The following is an 18,316-nucleotide window of genomic DNA, read 5'->3' on the forward strand; positions in this document are numbered from 1 at the left end:
AAATTAAAGAAATAAGCCTCATAGCCAACCATTATCATTCATATAGTTATCAACCTTTATCTTCAAATCACTTAAATTCACTGCTTCTGTAACATCTGAAGGCAACTTTTATCGAAGGCTGACCATTTTCTTAGAAAAATTAAACTGTCCTAGCTGAAGGTGACTCATACCTTCTCACAGTGTATATTTATGTCACCTTATCCTACCATTTTCACAATTAAGTATAAAGAAGATGATTCATCAACAGTATTAATTCTAACTCCATGACTATGACCATTGCAAGTAGGTATGTAACTATCATGAAAATTCTTTACAAAAATGAAATACTTTCAAATTTGACTTGAACAATCATAAGACTGTAGTTTGTGAGAAAATCATTGATTATTTAATGTTATTTGCACTCAAGCTGAATATCTCATGTGCAAGGTGATTTTTCATGTTTATTATAAAAACTTGTGGTAAAACATTTATTATTTAATGTTATTTGCACTCAGGCTGAATATCTCATGCAAGGTGATTTTTCATGTTTATTATAAAAACTTGTAGTAAAACATTGCTTATTTAATGTTATTTGCACTCAGGCTGAATATCTCATGCAAGGTGATTTTTCATGTTTATTATAAAACTTGTAGTAAAACATTGCTTATTTAATGTTATTTGCACTCAGGCTGAATATCTCATGCAAGGTGATTTTTCATGTTTATTATAAAAACTTGTAGTAAAACATTGCTTATTTAATGTTATTTGCACTCAGGCTGAATATCTCATGTAAGGTGTTTTTCATGTTTATTATAAAAACTTGTAGTAAAACATTGCTTATTTAATGTTATTTGCACTCAGGCTGAATATCTCATGTTCAAGGTGTTTTTTCATGTTTATTAAGAACTACTATTTCTTATCTAAAGTTTTTACTGTAAACATTTACATTTTATGTTCCATTTTCTCATTTATATTATTAACTCAGATATAATTATCAATATGCAGTGCAATTAAATATAAAGTCTTACTGACAACAGATGTTTAAAAGGTATTTAGGATGTTTTAGCAAATACACAAGTAATATTTGAGATTTTTAGGATGAAGAATAGATTTTGTAATCATAACGTGAAATCACTTTGCACTCAGATTAGTAATGAAAAACTTTTGAGAAACAAGTCTTAGTAAATATATCTCATTAAAAAATTATTTTTTTTGTATACAAAATACTTGTTTGCTAAAAGTCCACCAAATTTGGTGAAGATACACACGTATCAAAGGTTATAGTGCAAATATTTAACATATGCTTATGTGTAAACAAACTTGTGTGTTACATCAAGCCTATCATGAAAGGGTTAATTGAAACACTAATTGTTTGAGACTGCTCTATGTGTGTTTCTATAACTGTTTCCACCACTGGGTACTTGCATACAGTTACATGTGTGTGTAATTTAGCCTTTGACTTGTGTACAAGCTCTAACAATATGTAAAACTTATATGTAAGTCATGAATTTTATGTTCTCTATAGTTCAGATGGATAATATGAAAATGAAAAACATTAGGTGGGAGTAGTCAAACTCACTATGCATGTTTCTTGCATTTAGGGAGTATCCTTATGAAAGAATATACCATGTTTCTCTAGAATCACCCCCAAAATATATTTCTAACCTTAACCCTTCAGTAAGTGGTCTGAGGTAGAGTATGGTTCCAAAACTGTCTGTTATAACATTGTTGGAGATAAGCAGTAGCTGTACATAATTTTTTAATACTAATTTCTTAAAAGAATAACAAGGTTCTAATTTATATCAACTCTTCCACTTTCATGTTTATAGATGAAAATTCTTACATTATCAGGTGTGTTTTTGATGCATAGTAAGATAACACATTTTATTATTTAATTTCTTATCTGAAACTATTAAACTTTAGAAAGTTCCAAGGGGGTTATCTTTTCTCTCTGGTGGTATAAGGTAAAAACTCCCATCATACAGGGAACATACGAGTGTCTGTCCTTAAATTCAATAAAATAGTAAAGTAGTAGTCTATCATTTTAAGACATTGGACATAAACCTGACATGATACACAAAATTATCAGTGAAACGTGTTTACAATCATGAGATGCACTGTTTTTGTGTTGTACATTTATACATTATCAAATAATTTTCGTGTCAGATATAATGTGCAGGGTAAAGTTTTATATTTATGTAAAATGGTTGGTATGGATAGAAAGCTCTATGTAGAGGAGCAAACAACATTTTGATCTTCTTCGGTCATCATCAGAATGTTTATAAAATCTCACTGGAGTTCTGATAGGAGTAGGATTTACACTTCATGAATTTATGTTTCTAAAAATTATTATACATTGTGTACATGATTTAACAAAATGTATCAGGTTTCTTTCCATTATTATTTCTAGCAAAATTCACCTTGTTTTAACTTATTTAATCCTTAGATAATTTTTTATAACTGTTTTTAATGCTTCATGTAGTAGATATGTTCTGATAACTAGTATGTTTTAAAGGGCTAGTCATGTTCTAACACTAGTATGTTTTAAAGGGTTAGGTATGTTTTGATACTAGTATGTTTTAAAGGGTTAGGTATGTTTTGATACTAGTATGTTTTAAAGGGTTAGGTATGTTTTGATACTTGTATGTTTTAAAGGGTTAGGTATGTTTTGATCTGAGTATGTTTTAAAGGGTTAGGTATGTTTTGATACCTTGTATGTTTTAAAGGGGTAGGTATGTTTTGATACCAGTATGTTTTAAAGGGTAGGTATGTTTGATACCAGTATGTTTTAAAGGGGTAGGTATGTTTGATACTTGTATGTTTTAAAGGGGTAGGTATGTTTGATACTTGTATGTTTTAAAGGGGTAGGTATGTTTTGATACCAGTATGTTTTAAGGGTTAGGTATGTTTGATACTTGTATGTTTAAAGGGTTAGGTATGTTTTGATACTTGTATGTTTGAAAGGGGTAGGTATGTTTGATACCAGTATGTTTTAAAGGGTTAGGTATGTTTTGATACTTGTATGTTTAAAGGGTTAGGTATGTTTGATACTTGTATGTTTTAAAGGGTTAGGTATGTTTTGATACCAGTATGTTTTAAAGGGGTAGGTATGTTTTGATACCAGTATGTTTTAAAGGGGTAGGTATGTTTTGATACTTGTATGTTTTAAAGGGGTAGGTATGTTTTGATACTTGTATGTTTTAAAGGGGTAGGTATGTTTTGATACTTGTATGTTTTAAAGGGGTAGGTATGTTTTGATACTTGTATGTTTTAGAGGGTTAGGTATGTTGTAATATTAATATGTTTTAAAGTGTTGGGTGTGTTAAAATCTAGCATGTTCTAAAGTATAGGTATATTCTAATACTAGCATGTTCTAAAGGATAGGTATGTTCTAATACTAGTATGTTCCAAAGGATAGGTATATTCTAATACTAGTATGTTCTAAAGGATAGGTATGTTCTAATACTAGTATGTTCAAAAAAGTAACGTATTTGATTACAAGAAATAATTGTTAGTTTGATTGATTTCTGTTTATTTTCTGTTCAGGAAAGAATTACTGCAAATGTTGTTCACATTATGAAGGTTCATATAAAATGTTGAATTATAACATATTTTGGTTCTGGGGTTGAATGATGCTTGTGTTCCTTGACATGAAGTGCTGTATTTGTTTTATTTATTTGTGAGGTGAATAAAAAAAAAGATGTTTCATATTAGAAAGTTGGAACTTGAATAAGTTCTTGCTTGTTATATCATTTATTTTATATTAGATGGAGATGTTGATAGTGGAGGAAATGACCTTAAGGGAAGTAACGAGCCAGAAAGTCCATCTGTTAAAAGAAGATCCTCCAGCACTGGACCGTCAACACAAGTAAATTTTCAACAGCCAAAGATAAATTTAAACCATTTCTTTTAGTGACTTGAAAAGTAGTAGTAGTTAAAAGTGGTATTAGTTAAAAGTAGTATTAGTTAAAAGTAGTAGTAGTTAAAGTAGTAGTAGTTAAAAGTGGTATTAGTTAAAAGTAGTAGTAATTAAAAGTAGTAGTAGTTAAAAGTGGTATTAGTTAAAAGTAGTAGTAGTTAAAAGTAGTATTAGTTAAAAGTAGTAGTAGTTAAAAGTAGTAGTAGTTAAAAGTAGTATTAGTTAAAAGTAGTATTAGTTAAAAGTAGTAGTAGTTAAAAGTAGTAGTAGTTAAAAGTGGTATTAGTTAAAAGTAGTAGTAATTAAAGTAGTAGTAGTTAAAGTGGTATTAGTTAAAGTAGTAGTAGTTAAAAGTGGTATTAGTTAAAAGTAGTAGTAATTAAAAGTAGTATTAGTTAAAAGAGGTCACGCTCAATAGAAATAAAAATTATTTTTCATGTTTATCAATGCTGAGAACAGGAACATTAACACTAAGAAATATTACAAGCATATGAAATTATTAAGAAACATTACAAAAGGTTAACTATTTCTTATAAATTTCATTTTTATAGGATAACAAGGGGTAATTTGTATGTTATTCTATTAGAAAAGTAAGAATCTTATAATTGGACTTCTGTACAAGTTTTTCCATATCTTAAGTGTGTGCCTTTTAATCTTACTGCAGCGGTTGTAATATAATATTGACTTGTATGATCTAGCACATTTGCTATTTTAGTTTTCCCATGTTTTCCTGTAATGTAATTTCAACTAAACAAGCTGACAGCTTTGTCATGTATACTTGATTTTATTCATTCTTGAAAATGGTTAAGCTTTTTTTATGGATGAGCTTAAAGAAGTTTATTAATGGAAAACAGTAAAGGAAGGATATTGGCTTGTTCAACACAGTATTACATCTTTAATAATGGAAAACAGTAAAGGAAGGATATTGGCTTGTTCTTCACAGTATTACATCTTTAATAATGGAAAACAGTAAAGGAAGGATATTGGCTTGTTCTTCACAGTATTACATCTTTAATAATGGAAAACAGTAAAGGAAGGATATTGGCTTGTTCTTCACAGTATTACATCTTTAATAATGGAAAACAGTAAAGGAAGGATATTGGCTTATTCTTCACAGTATTACATCTTTAATAATGGAAAACAGTAAAGGAAGGATATTGGCTTGTTCTTCACAGTATTACATCTTTATTAATGGAAAACAGTAAAGGAAGGATATTGGCTTGTTCTTCACAGTATTACATCTTTAATAACGGAAAACAGTAAAGGAAGGATATTGGCTTGTTCTTCACAGTATTACATCTTTAATAATGGAAAACAGTAAAGGAAGGATATTGGCTTGTTCTTCACAGTATTACATCTTTAATAATGGAAAACAGTAAAGGAAGGATATTGGCTTGTTCTTCACAGTATTACATCTTTAATAATGGAAAACAGTAAAGGAAGGATATTGGCTTGTTCTTCACAGTATTACATCTTTAATAATGGAAAACAGTAAAGGAAGGATATTGGCTTGTTCTTCACAGTATTACATCTTTAATAATGGAAAACAGTAAAGGAAGGATATTGGCTTGTTCTTCACAGTATTACATCTTTAATAATGGAAAACAGTAAAGGAAGGATATTGGCTTGTTCTTCACAGTATTACATCTTTAATAATGGAAAACAGTAAAGGAAGGATATTGGCTTGTTCTTCACAGTATTACATCTTTAATAATGGAAAACAGTAAAGGAAGGATATTGGCTTGTTCTTCACAGTATTACATCTTTAATAATGGAAAACAGTAAAGGAAGGATATTGGCTTGTTCTTCACAGTATTACATCTTTATTTCTAAATGGATTACTTAATGCTATGTAATTATTGAAAATAAAATCCAAATTTTAATTGTGATTTGAAGTTGAATTTTTCTACCTTACAACTGACCAGAAAAGCCAAATAGCAAAATAAATACAGAATGAAAAGTAGTTTAGAGAAAAGTAAATATGATATTCCATTAATAATTATCTAATAGTATAAAAAAATTCAAACCTGAAGTAATGAAAGCCTTTCCTTGCTGAGTTTGAACTCTTACTGCCAACAAAGCATGATTTTATTATTTCTTTTAGATATCATTAGAGTGTATGTTACTTTCTATACTTCTCCCATCTTACATGTGAATTAATGTGCAAGTATCAGAGGATCTTACATAAACTTTACATTCTCACCTTTAATGTTGATTTTATTTCTGAAAGTTGTGTTTTTAACTTTGCTGCAGTATTCTTTGTGACGTAACTTTAACGTCAATTATTGGAATTTCTATGTCCAAGTTGGAAGGTTTTCTTTCACAATTTACATGCAGCATGCATAGTAAACTTGTGTTAGCATTGTTTGTATATTAGTATTTTTAGCAAATTTCAAGATATGTATGTGCATAACACTTGACATTACTTTGTTTTTTTATTCCTAATCAATCCTAACTACCTGCAGAGCTAGCTAGATTTGTCTGATAGTGTTTTTTATTCCTAATCAAGCCTAATTACGTGCAGAGTTAGCTAGATTTGTCTGATAGTGTTTTTTGATTCCTAATCAAGCCTAATTACCCACAGAGTTAGCTAGATTTGTCTGATACAGTGTTTTTTATTCCTAATCAAGCCTAATTACCCACAGAGTTAGCTAGATTTGTCTGATAGTGTTTTTTATTCATAATCAATCTAATTACGTGCAGAGTTAGCTAGATTTGTCTGATCCAGTGTTTTTTTATTCATAATCAATCCTAATTACGTGCAGAGTTAGCTAGATTTGCCTGATCCAGTGTTTTTTTATTCCTAATCAAGCCTAATTACGTGCAGAGTTAGCTAGATTTGCCTGATCCAGTGTTTTTTTATTCCTAATCAAGCCTAATTACCTGCAGAGTTAACTAGATTTGTCTGATACAGTGTTAATTTATTTCTAATCAAGCCTAATTACCTGCAGAGTTAGCTAGATTTGTCTGATACAGTGTTTTTATTATTCCTAATCAAGCCTAGTTACCTGCAGAGTTAACTAGATTTGTCTGATACAGTGTTTATTTATTTCTAATCAAGCCTAATTACCTGCAGAGTTAGCTAGATTTGTCTGATACAGTGTTTATTTATTTCTAATCAAGCCTAATTACCTGCAGAGTTAGCTAGATTTGTCTGATACAGTGTTTTTTGATTCCTAATAAAGCCTAATTACCTGCAGAGTTAACTAGATTTGTCTGATACAGTGTTTTTTGATTCCTAATGAAGCCTAATTACCTGCAGAGTTAGCTAGATTTGTCTGATACAGTGTTTTTTAATTCCTAATGAAGCCTAATTACCTGCAGAGTTAACTAGATTTGTCTGATACAGTGTTTATTTATTTCTAATCAAGCCTAATTACCTGCAGAGTTAGCTAGATTTGTCTGATACAGTGTTTTTTGATTCCTAATAAAGCCTAATTACCTGCAGAGTTAACTAGATTTGTCTGATACAGTGTTTTTTGATTCCTAATGAAGCCTAATTAACTGCAGAGTTAGCTAGATTTGTCTAATACAGTGCTATCCCTGTTCATGATGATAATTTTATATTTCTATGAGGTATGTTTTATTTTCAATATTGGACATGTTTCTTTTACACCTGAGGATGTTTGTGTTGTGTAATATGATTTCAGTACTTGAATATTTTATTTATTCTCCTTATATGGTGTTGCAGATGGTTATTAAAAATTAACTCTGTTTTACACACTTCATGTTTCCCTCCTAAAGTTTTTTTACTCTAAGTTTGGTTATTGGAAAGGGTCTTCCACGTTTGTTTACTTTGACCCATCATTAATCTTCTGCTCTACTTGCTATTGTTTGTCTTCTTTTGAATCATTATTAGCTACCCTTGGTCTCCTATTTTTGTTAATCACATGGATGTTGATATTCAGATTTGTTTACTCAAGGTGTCTCTAAAAATTATATCTCTGATCCTGCATCATAATCTACCCAGATTGATAGTTCGTGCCCAAAGCTTTGGCTGTATGCAAAGGTGAATTTATCTTCAATCTAATTTCTTTCCATTTTTATTCTTATTCATATTACCTCTTAGGTTGTGTCCAAGTTCTCCTGTTGTTGTGTGGCTCAAACTGCTCCTTCTGTGGTTACTGTTCCCATTTATTTATTCAGTGGATCCCTTCACTTTTCCATGATGTTTCTTCTATTAACCTTGCAGGTTGGGTTTGGCATCTGATTCATATGGCTTATTCTTCCCTTTCTCCTGACGACTGTCATCTCTTTCAAGTCTTCTCCCATTAAATCATAGCTTCCTGATTCCATTCTCCTTTATAAGATATAGTTTGTGCTGACATGTGAACCACTCCCCATACATTTATTTCATAAGCATCATCTGTTCATCTCCTGCTGTACAGGTTACCATATATCCCACATTACCATTTTAAGTTCTGTGGTTTCTTTATCAGTGGGTAGGTGCTCTTGTTATACTGTTGTTTTATACAGGAGCCTTTCTCCTATGTACAGTTCCTTCTCAGTGGCAAGTGTTGCTTAGCCAGGTATACTTATTCTGCACAGGTCAGTAAAGCCCACCTTTGGGATGGGATGTTCCACAAGACTGTTTGCAATGTTTTGCACATGTTCACTCCAGACTGTACGTTCATGGACTAACATAAGTAATGCAGAAGAGAATAGCTGTCCATTCATGTTACTCCTTTCTTTGGCTGTATCAGGAATAATCTGCTTTTCAGTATACGTTTTCCTGATCATCCATTGTATTGTCTCTAATGTTGCATTCCTCCAGACTACATCCTTCTCATTATTCGAGAGGTGCATTGGAGTATTTACCACTTGCCACCTCCTAATTGCTGGAGTGGTAAACTGTAGAGGTTTCTTCTTTATTGTACTTAGTTACACTCAGTCAAGAGTAGGGTGGTGATGTTCTGCCAGAATAGACAGTTTATCTGCACACATGATGTTCTCACCAGATGCTAATACAATTCACCCTGCATCCTCTAAAACTTGAATGTCAGTTTCCAGTAGGTACTGATATGTGTTGAAAATGAACCAGTCATGTAAGTCCTCACATGTGAGTGGCCCAAGTACCATCCTCCTACTGAATGATTCATTCCAAATGCCACCTGGTTCTAGAATTGAGTTCAACCACCCTATTGTTGTCTGCCTTCCTTCCATCTTCCATATGTCAGTTCCCCGAGGTACTGGTATGGGTTGTTGTGGATATGCTCATATGATAATGCAGGTACTTAGAACAGTTCTTTTTCCTTTCCAGTCCAAGATGAACAGTCAAGGATCCTCTTCTTGTCATATCATGGAATATTTGGTATTGGTTGAAGTAGAACTCCCTGTTACAATCCACTATGTCCTTACCACTCTGCACCAGGGTTCCTCCTGTGATTCTGCCCTTACTGCAACACAGTAAATAAAATTAATGAATCAGTAACCACAATAATAATGGACTTTTTTTTAAGTAAAGGATTCTTCTTGTTTATCTACATTCATTTTTTGTTTTAATATTAACAGAAAGAATCTTGTGAAATGATAAGCTTTGGTTCATATTATGTGACATAAAAAAACAAGGAAAGTAAAAAAAAGCACATTTTACTTTTAGTGAGACTTTTGCTGCTGTACCAACAATGACAGATATTTTATATCAGGCTTGTATTTGTTTAGCTGCTGCACAAACAATGACAAATATTTTATATCAGGCTTGTATTTGTTTAGCTGCTGTACCAACAATGACAGATATATTATATCAGGCTTGTATTTGTTTAACTGCTGTACCAACAATGACAGATATTTTATATCAGGCTTGTATTTGTTTAGCTGCTGTACCAACAATGACAGATATTTTATATCAGGCTTGTATTTGTTTAACTGCTGTACCAACAATGACAGATATTTTATATCAGGCTTGTATTTGTTTAGCTGCTGTACCAACAATGGCAGATATTTTATATCAGGCTTGTATTTGTTTAGCTGCTGTACCAACAATGGCAGATATTTTATATCAGGCTTGTATTTGTTTAGCTGCTGTACCAACAATGGCAGATATTTTATATCAGGCTTGTATTTGTTTAGCTGCTGTACCAACAATGACAGATATATTATATCAGGCTTGTATTTGTTTAACTGCTGTACCAACAATGACAGATATTTTATATCAGGCTTGTATTTGTTTAGCTGCTGTACCAACAATGACAGATATTTTATATCAGGCTTGTATTTGTTTAACTGCTGTACCAACAATTACAGATATTTTATATCAGGCTTGTATTTGTTTAGCTGCTGTACCAACAATGGCAGATATTTTATATCAGGCTTGTATTTGTTTAGCTGCTGTACCAACAATGGCAGATATTTTATATCAGGCTTGTATTTGTTTAGCTGCTGTACCAACAATGGCAGATATTTTATATCAGGCTTGTATTTGTTTAGCTGCTGTACCAACAATGGCAGATATTTTATATCAGGCTTGTATTTGTTTAGCTGCTGTACCAACAATGACAGATATATTATATCAGGCTTGTATTTGTTTAACTGCTGTACCAACAATGACAGATATTTTATATCAGGCTTGTATTTGTTTAGCTGCTGTACCAACAATGACAGATATTTTATATCAGGCTTGTATTTGTTTAACTGCTGTACCAACAATGACAGATATTTTATATCAGGCTTGTATTTGTTTAGCTGCTGTACCAACAATGGCAGATATTTTATATCAGGCTTGTATTTGTTTAGCTGTTGTACCAACAATGGCAGATATTTTATATCAGGCTTGTATTTGTTTAGCTGCTGTACCAACAATGGCAGATATTTTATATCAGGCTTGTATTTGTTTAGCTGCTGTACCAACAATGGCAGATATTTTATATCAGGCTTGTATTTGTTTAGCTGCTGTACCAACGACAGATATTTTATATCAGGCTTGTATTTGTTTAGCTGCTGTACCAACAATGGCAGATATTTTATATCAGGCTTGTATTTGTTTAGCTGCTGTACCAACAATGACAGGTATTTTATATCACACTTGTATTTGGTGGTTTTGAGAGCTAAGCATACAACATTAGTTTAATCAGCTAGTCTGTTTCTATAATTATGCTTTGCAAGTTCATCACTGAAAGTAATGACTCATATAAATATGTTGATGAAAATACTGCTATTGCTACATTTTGTAGATAGTCAAAAGTTTCAGGTGTAGAATTCTAGAGCTTCAGAATTTTCACCATTATTTCAGTCACTAACCAGTCTTCAACATTTTCTAGTTCAGCTCTTATGTTGACAAGTTTTTGCCTCTAACTTGAGCTGCTCTGTAAATCGATCAGTTGCATCTCAGAATTATCCAACTCAATCCACTGCAACATTTCCAAATTCAGTTTGCTTAATGTTTTACTGTCTGCATACTTTATGAATTTTGCAATTTCTTCAAACAACTTGAACATATTAAATCTTATAGAATATTGTTCAAAAGTTGAATTAATGATGCTTAAAAATTGCATTTGGAAGCTCTGAATGTATATTTTCTCATTAATTTCAAGGTCTATCGTATATTTTTAGGTTTATGAAATATTTAAAGTGCCATTATAAACATCCCATTTAAAATTTTTCAAGTGTTTTACCAGATCCCTACAAATTGGTGTTCTAGTCATTTAAATGTGAGGAGAAATCTGTAAAATAACATCAATGTACAAATCCACACAACATCAGATAATTCTTAACAAGAAAATTTTTCATTTGTCAAAAACACTACTTTCATCCATAAACTCGACAAATCGCTTTAAGGACAGAACCTCTTCTCAGCCAGTGAACATTGTCGTAGATAAGTAATTCCGTGTACACTGAATTTGCCTCTCTCACTAAATTCTGAAATTGTCTTTTTTTTTCAAAGCATGTACAGAACTAAAATTAATTACCTTGGTTACAATTTCCATCGATTTCTCTTAAGGCCAGTTTTTGCACACAAACACTCCTTATATATAATACAATGAAAGCCTACCAGTGGATGACCAACATATTTTGCAAACAGATTTACAAAACCTGCTTCATGCTGGGTGTACCATCAGTTGTCACAGCAACTATTTTGAAAGGTCAACCTGTCAGTTGGATAATTTATTTAGTGCTGTCTTACCTATTTCAACCTTTGTGGTATGTTCAGGTAATATTGCCAAGTTAACCAGTTCTTTACACATTTCATCACCTCTACAAAACTGAAGAATAATGGCTAACCTACCTGATGATGTAACATCAGTGTTAACCAGTTCTTTACAGATTTCATCACCTCTACAAAACTGAAGAATAATGGCTAGCCTACCTGATGATGTAACATCAGTGTTAACCAGTTCTTTACAGATTTCATCATCTCTACAAAACTGAAGAATAATGGCTAACCTACCTGATGATGTAACATCAGTGTTAACCAGTTCTTTACAGATTTCATCACCTCTACAAAACTGAAGAATAATGGCTAGCCTACCTGATGATGTAACATCAGTGTTAACCAGTTCTTTACAGATTTCATCACCCTACAAAACTGAAGAATAATGGCTAGCCTACCTGATGATGTAACATCAGTGTTAACCAGTTCTTTACAGATTTCATCACCACTACAAAACTGAAGAATAATGGCTAGCCTACCTGATGATGTAACATCAGTGTTAACCAGTTCTTTACAGATTTCATCACCTCTACAAAACTGAAGAATAATGGCTAACCTACCTGATGATGTAACATCAGTGTTAACCAGTTCTTTACAGATTTCATCACCACTACAAAACTGAAGAATAATGGCTAACCTACCTGATGATGTAACATCAGTGTTAACCAGTTCTTTACAGATTTCATCACCTCTACAAAACTGAAGAATAATGGCTAGCCTACCTGATGATGTAACATCAGTGTTAACCAGTTCTTTACAGATTTCATCACCTCTACAAAACTGAAGAATAATGGCTAGCCTACCTGATGATGTAACATCAGTGTTAACCAGTTCTTTACAGATTTCATCACCTCTACAAAACTGAAGAATAATGGCTAGCCTACCTGATGATGTAACATCAGTGTTAACCAGTTCTTTACAGATTTCATCACCACTACAAAACTGAAGAATAATGGCTAACCTACCTGATGATGTAACATCAGTGCTGTCATTAAGACACATGGAAAGAAATTTACATGAACCAATATCTTTTGTTAGCTGTTCTGCTATGTTTGTTTCTGTGTTTAATATTGTCTTTTACTGTGTTTCAACTCACTGGCAATTCCTTAATGCACTGAATAATCTTTTTGTGGAAAACTATCAAAAGAGAACATTTTAGTCATGATTCTTTACTCCTCATTACTAAGTTTAGCATCCATGTTTAGCAATAAACTTTGAAATCTCAAAACTAGCAGCAACTAAGTTGGAACTACCTGAAACAAGTTTCATCAAAACATTTGACTGCACGTTGTTGCTGGCTTCTCAAGACATTTGACTGCATGTTGTTCCTGGCTTCTCAAGACATTTGACTGTATGTTGTTGCTGGCTTCTCAAGACATTTGACTGCATGTTGTTGCTGGCTTCTCAAGACATTTGACTGCATGTTGTTGCTGGCTTCTCAAGAAATGTGTGTTTGTTCTTGCTCATTCTTATCACAAATCATTTATGAACAGTTTTATAATGCTACTTTACAGAGGAAGTCCTGCACACACTGTTTAGAACAGGGTTTGGTAAACTTTTTTGGAGGTGGGCTGGATTAGAAATGTTTTTATGTCTTGCAGGCCAAGGCAAATAAAAAATGAAACCATGATCATAGAAGGCAATGGAAATAGATTGTTTTTTAACTTAATTTTTATCATTATAGGAGTATATAGCTAGGGAGTATATACCTACATAAACTTTCATGCACTATCAATCAATGAGAACTATGAAATTCTTATTTTTGGAACAAAATATTGTCAAATTGTGGTTAAGTTAAAAAAGTCAGTTAAGTTTTCCTTTTTGTACTTGTTTTTTAACATGTCATTTGACTGTAGGTCAGTAACTTCCAGTTGAAGATCTGACAGAAGTTCCTTGATAATGCATTCAAATTGATTTTGAAAGATTTTTAGAGCTTTTGCATTTTCATCGAGATCTGAAAATCACTGTTGAAACTGTAGTTTCAGACTAGTGAGAATGTCTTGAGTGAATTCAAAAGGAAATAGAGAATTTGATTCTTGGTTGTATTTTTCACAGCAGGGAAAGTGGTTGAAGTTATCACTAGCTGGGAGTGAAAAAAGATTAATTTATGTTGAAAAGCTTTCACTGCAGAGTATATGTTGCATATAAGTTCACAATTGCCTTGGAATCTAAGATTGAACTCGTTAAGGTGCATCATTAAGTCAGCCAAGAATGCCAATTTCTACAACCATTCGCCATTTGCAAGTACCAGCTGAGCATGACTTTTCTCATTCAAAAAACTGTCAATCTCTATCCAAAGTTCAAAAACATCATGAGGAAACTTTACCACAACTGAGTCATCTTACAGCAGTGTGGTACGGCAAATCACTATGTTCAGTTTCTGTTTCTTCCAAAAATGTTTAAAACTGGTGATGATGGAGTGCATGCAATTGAATAAAATTCACTGTTGATATGACTGGTTCTATCAGACATGACAGATCTAAATGTTTTCTACAAAGTGCCTGCTGATGAATGATCCAGTGAAACACTATATATGACAGATCTAAGTGTTTTCTACAAAGTGCCTGCTGATGAATGATCCAGTGAAACACTATACATGACAGATCTAAGTGTTTTCTACAAAGTGCCTGCTGATGAATGATCCAGTGAAACACTATACATGACAGATCTAAGTGTTTTCTACAAAGTGCCTGCTGATGAATGATCCAGTGAAACACTATAGGTTTCATACAACCCTTTCCTACACCACATATTTTTTCCACTATCAGTTGTATTAGACTTTTGATGTTTTTAAACCAAACAGTTTTGTGAATGTTTTTACCACCACTTTGAAAATGTCTTCACCAGTAGTTCTTCCATGCATGCTGCTCACTGAAGCTAGTTCTTCTGTGCATGCTGCTCACTGAAGCTAGTTCTTCCGTGCATGTTCCTCACTGAAGCTAGTTCTTCTGTGCATGCTGCTCACTGAAGCTAGTTCTTCCGTGCATGTTCCTCACTGAAGCTAGTTCTTCCGTGCATGTTGCTCACTGAAGCTAGTTCTTCCGTGCATGTTCCTCACTGAAGCTAGTTCTTCCGTGCATGCTGCTCACTGAAGCTAGTTCTTCCATCACTTCAAAATTAGCATTAATTCCACAAATTAACAGTAGTAACACAGAATTGTCAGACACATCTGTTAATTCATCAAGAGCTAGAGAAAACCACTGAAAATGTCGTGCTTTATTGTTTAATTGACACAGGATGTTGTCTTCTATGTCTCTGACTCTCCTAGTTATTGTTTTTGCAGAAAGACTAATATTCTTGAATAAGTCTATTTCTTCAGCTGTTGCTATCATACAAGATTTAATTAATTCACCATCAGTAAATGGTTTTCTTTTCTTAGCTAACAAATGAGATACTCTCAAACTAGCTTTAGTTGCAGCTTCATTGTTATTATTTATCCTAGTGAAAAACGACTGTTGTAATAAAATACCCTGTTTCAAGGCTTCATATTTTTCATGATGTAACTTTCCTGTAAGATGAGAATAGTGAGATGAATGGTTTGTTTGGTAATACCTACATATATTATATTCCTTTAACACTACAATAGCCTCACTGGATATTACGCACAATGCTTTGTTTTTTTAGTTGCAGAATATTCCACTCTCCAATGCTCTATAAAGACGCGAGATTCCGAGTAAATTTTTTGCCTTTTCTCGTGTGACGTTATGAATGATGGATAACTGCAAGCACAAGATATATGTAACAAGATATATGTAAATTAGAAAAAATTATTAAAGCAGTTTTGCAAAAAGTTTTTTGAACAAAATAATTGACTACTTTAAAAAATAGTAACTAAAAATACTTCTTATCAGAAACAGTAACAAAATAGTTTCATATAGGAAATAATTATGAAGTGGTTCACAACATTAAAAAAATTGCAATCATATAGTATTTTGAACTTACCAATAGATGCAGCCAACCACATTTTACAAGGAGAGTACTTTATAGAAGTTATGGATGTTAAAATCAATTAAATATACTGTACTTTCTTTATTGAGTGCAACCATAACACATGAAAAGTACCATGAAACTGCTGCCATATATCTGTCCACTGGCTAGCAACAAAATTAGTGCAGTTTTAAATAACCCTGCTCATTTACTACAAATACATAAACATGTCGGGTGCTGTGATATGATGACTGAGTGAATATTGTAGTACAATATATAAGATTGTTCATATGTCGGGTGCTGTGATATGATGACTGAGTGAATATTGTAGTACAATATATAAGATTGTTCATATGTCGGGTGCTGTGATATGATGACTGAGTGAATATTGTAGTACAATATATAAGATTGTTCCTAAACTTTATTTTGTTTATGAAAACTATGTCACAACTCTTATTCAGCTAATAATATTGTTACTTACCACTAAATAGTCCACAAATGCATGAAACAAGACAATATAACAGAGGTTGTTCGAGCAGCATTGACACGGACAAAATGTAGCAAACACTGAATGAGTTCAGAACTTGTTAACATGCCTCAGACAATGTTTGATGATACTAACCTGCTTGTTTTGTTCTACTAGCAGCCCAGTATGCAGCTTACGACAAAAAACACATTAGTTAGCATTTAATGACATAAAAATCGTAATGTGCCGTGTAAAACATGGCATGCAGTAAAGAGTTAAAACATTGATTTATTTGAGGCCACTGCAAAAAGAGACTTTTGCTCTATTTTTGTTATCCTGAAATTTATTGTTCACTAACCAAAGATAGATAAAGAAAACAAAGAATTTCTGTATGCAACGTCACATGTTCAATGAAGTCGGTGGACTAGATTTGGCTCACAAGTCGTAGTTTGCTGACCTCTGTTTCAGAACACAAGATGTATAATGCTTTATCACACTTATTAATCATGCCAAATCTTTCAGTCCACGATTCTAGAAAATTTCTGCTGCTACTCCTTCCATTTGAATGTTTTTGTTTCTTTGCTGGTTGAGCTGACATTCTGACAAGCTAGAAGGATAAATACAATTTAAAAATATCTCACCAATTAACTTAAATACAATAATTTAACTTACCATCACATAACAGCAGGTGAATATTTTGTTATTGATATAAAAATAAATCTCTAACTGATCAAAAATATACACATGCCACATCAAATAACAATTTATACAATGTAATTCATATATTTACTGCAAAAACATAAATGCATATTTACTGTTACTCTCACTAAATATTCATCATTCACTCACAAACAACAGAAGAAAAATATAAGCAGAGTGAAGTTAATACCAACAGTTTACTTCTATTTTACTCAAATATTGATGTGTACACTGGGTCTGTGAGGAATTCAAAACGTCATCCAATGTCACATATACCCATTACAATTCTGTTTTTGTTCCATGGTCGTAGGATTATTTGTTGAAAGTTTAATGACTTCTGACTGAAGGAGCTTTTGATTGGATTCATAGAACACAAGTTTAGTGAAATACCAGTCAAATTTAAATATGTTGCAACCAAGCAAAGACACTTTATTGTTCATACTGAGTAATTTGGGTGGGAACAAATTTCCTCAGTGCCAAGACAAGATTGAAATTATATCTGGATTCTGTGCTGTCAGTCTTAGTTATCAGTCAGTAATTTCATGCCACTACATGTAACTGGAGGTAACAATGTTCTGACCCTGGGTGAAGTCTTCAAAAGGTGTCAGTATTGTTATCCAATCTAAAAGCATGGTTTGATCAAGAAAACTAAGTTGAAATGTACCAGTATCTAGTTTAGTGAACTTCAGTAAAGACATAATTTCTAAGTTCCGCCATGTTGGTGTTACTGACTGAACTGGCCTTTCTCTTATTTAGATCACTTACACTGGTTCTTGAGTGACAGCTGATGGTTTGTAAATTACTTCCAATAGTGGTCTGGCTTCTTTCATGTCATCCCTGACCACAAGCTGTTGTATATGGGAAAAACATGGCTTATGTTTAAGAAGTTATTTTGGATAAATTGTCTGCTGGTTTAGATTCATCCATCTCTTACACTGAGTAGTATTTGTAGTTCCAGCCTAAGTAGTCAGAAAGCCTTGATCATGTTGGATGCTTCATCATACATCACATAACATGTTGTTGTTATTAAAAATATTTATTTCACCATATTGAGCTGCAGTGTTATCAGATGTGTGATACTTCTTGAAATGCCAATGTGCCAGCATGACTCTCTGCATTTTTCAGTCAAGAATAAAATGACCAGTGACTCCAAGAAGGCCATGAATATTTCTGCAGTGAC

General features: G+C 32.7%; 1 protein-coding gene across 1 annotated transcript in view; it reads left to right on the forward strand.

The window, feature by feature from the left end:
- The first annotated feature begins 269 nt into the window (after positions 1 to 269).
- Positions 270 to 18,316, forward strand: part of LOC143240401 (uncharacterized) — a 41,992-nt gene continuing 23,945 nt past the window's right edge. Inside the window, exons 1-2 of the mRNA XM_076482752.1 lie at positions 270 to 282; positions 3,747 to 3,847. Coding sequence (XP_076338867.1) covers positions 270 to 282; positions 3,747 to 3,847 — 114 coding nt within the window. The remainder of the gene's footprint in view (positions 283 to 3,746; positions 3,848 to 18,316) is intronic.

The sequence above is a fragment of the Tachypleus tridentatus genome, chromosome 13 (assembly GCF_004210375.1).
Source record: "Tachypleus tridentatus isolate NWPU-2018 chromosome 13, ASM421037v1, whole genome shotgun sequence".
Lineage (NCBI taxonomy): Eukaryota > Metazoa > Arthropoda > Merostomata > Xiphosura > Limulidae > Tachypleus > Tachypleus tridentatus.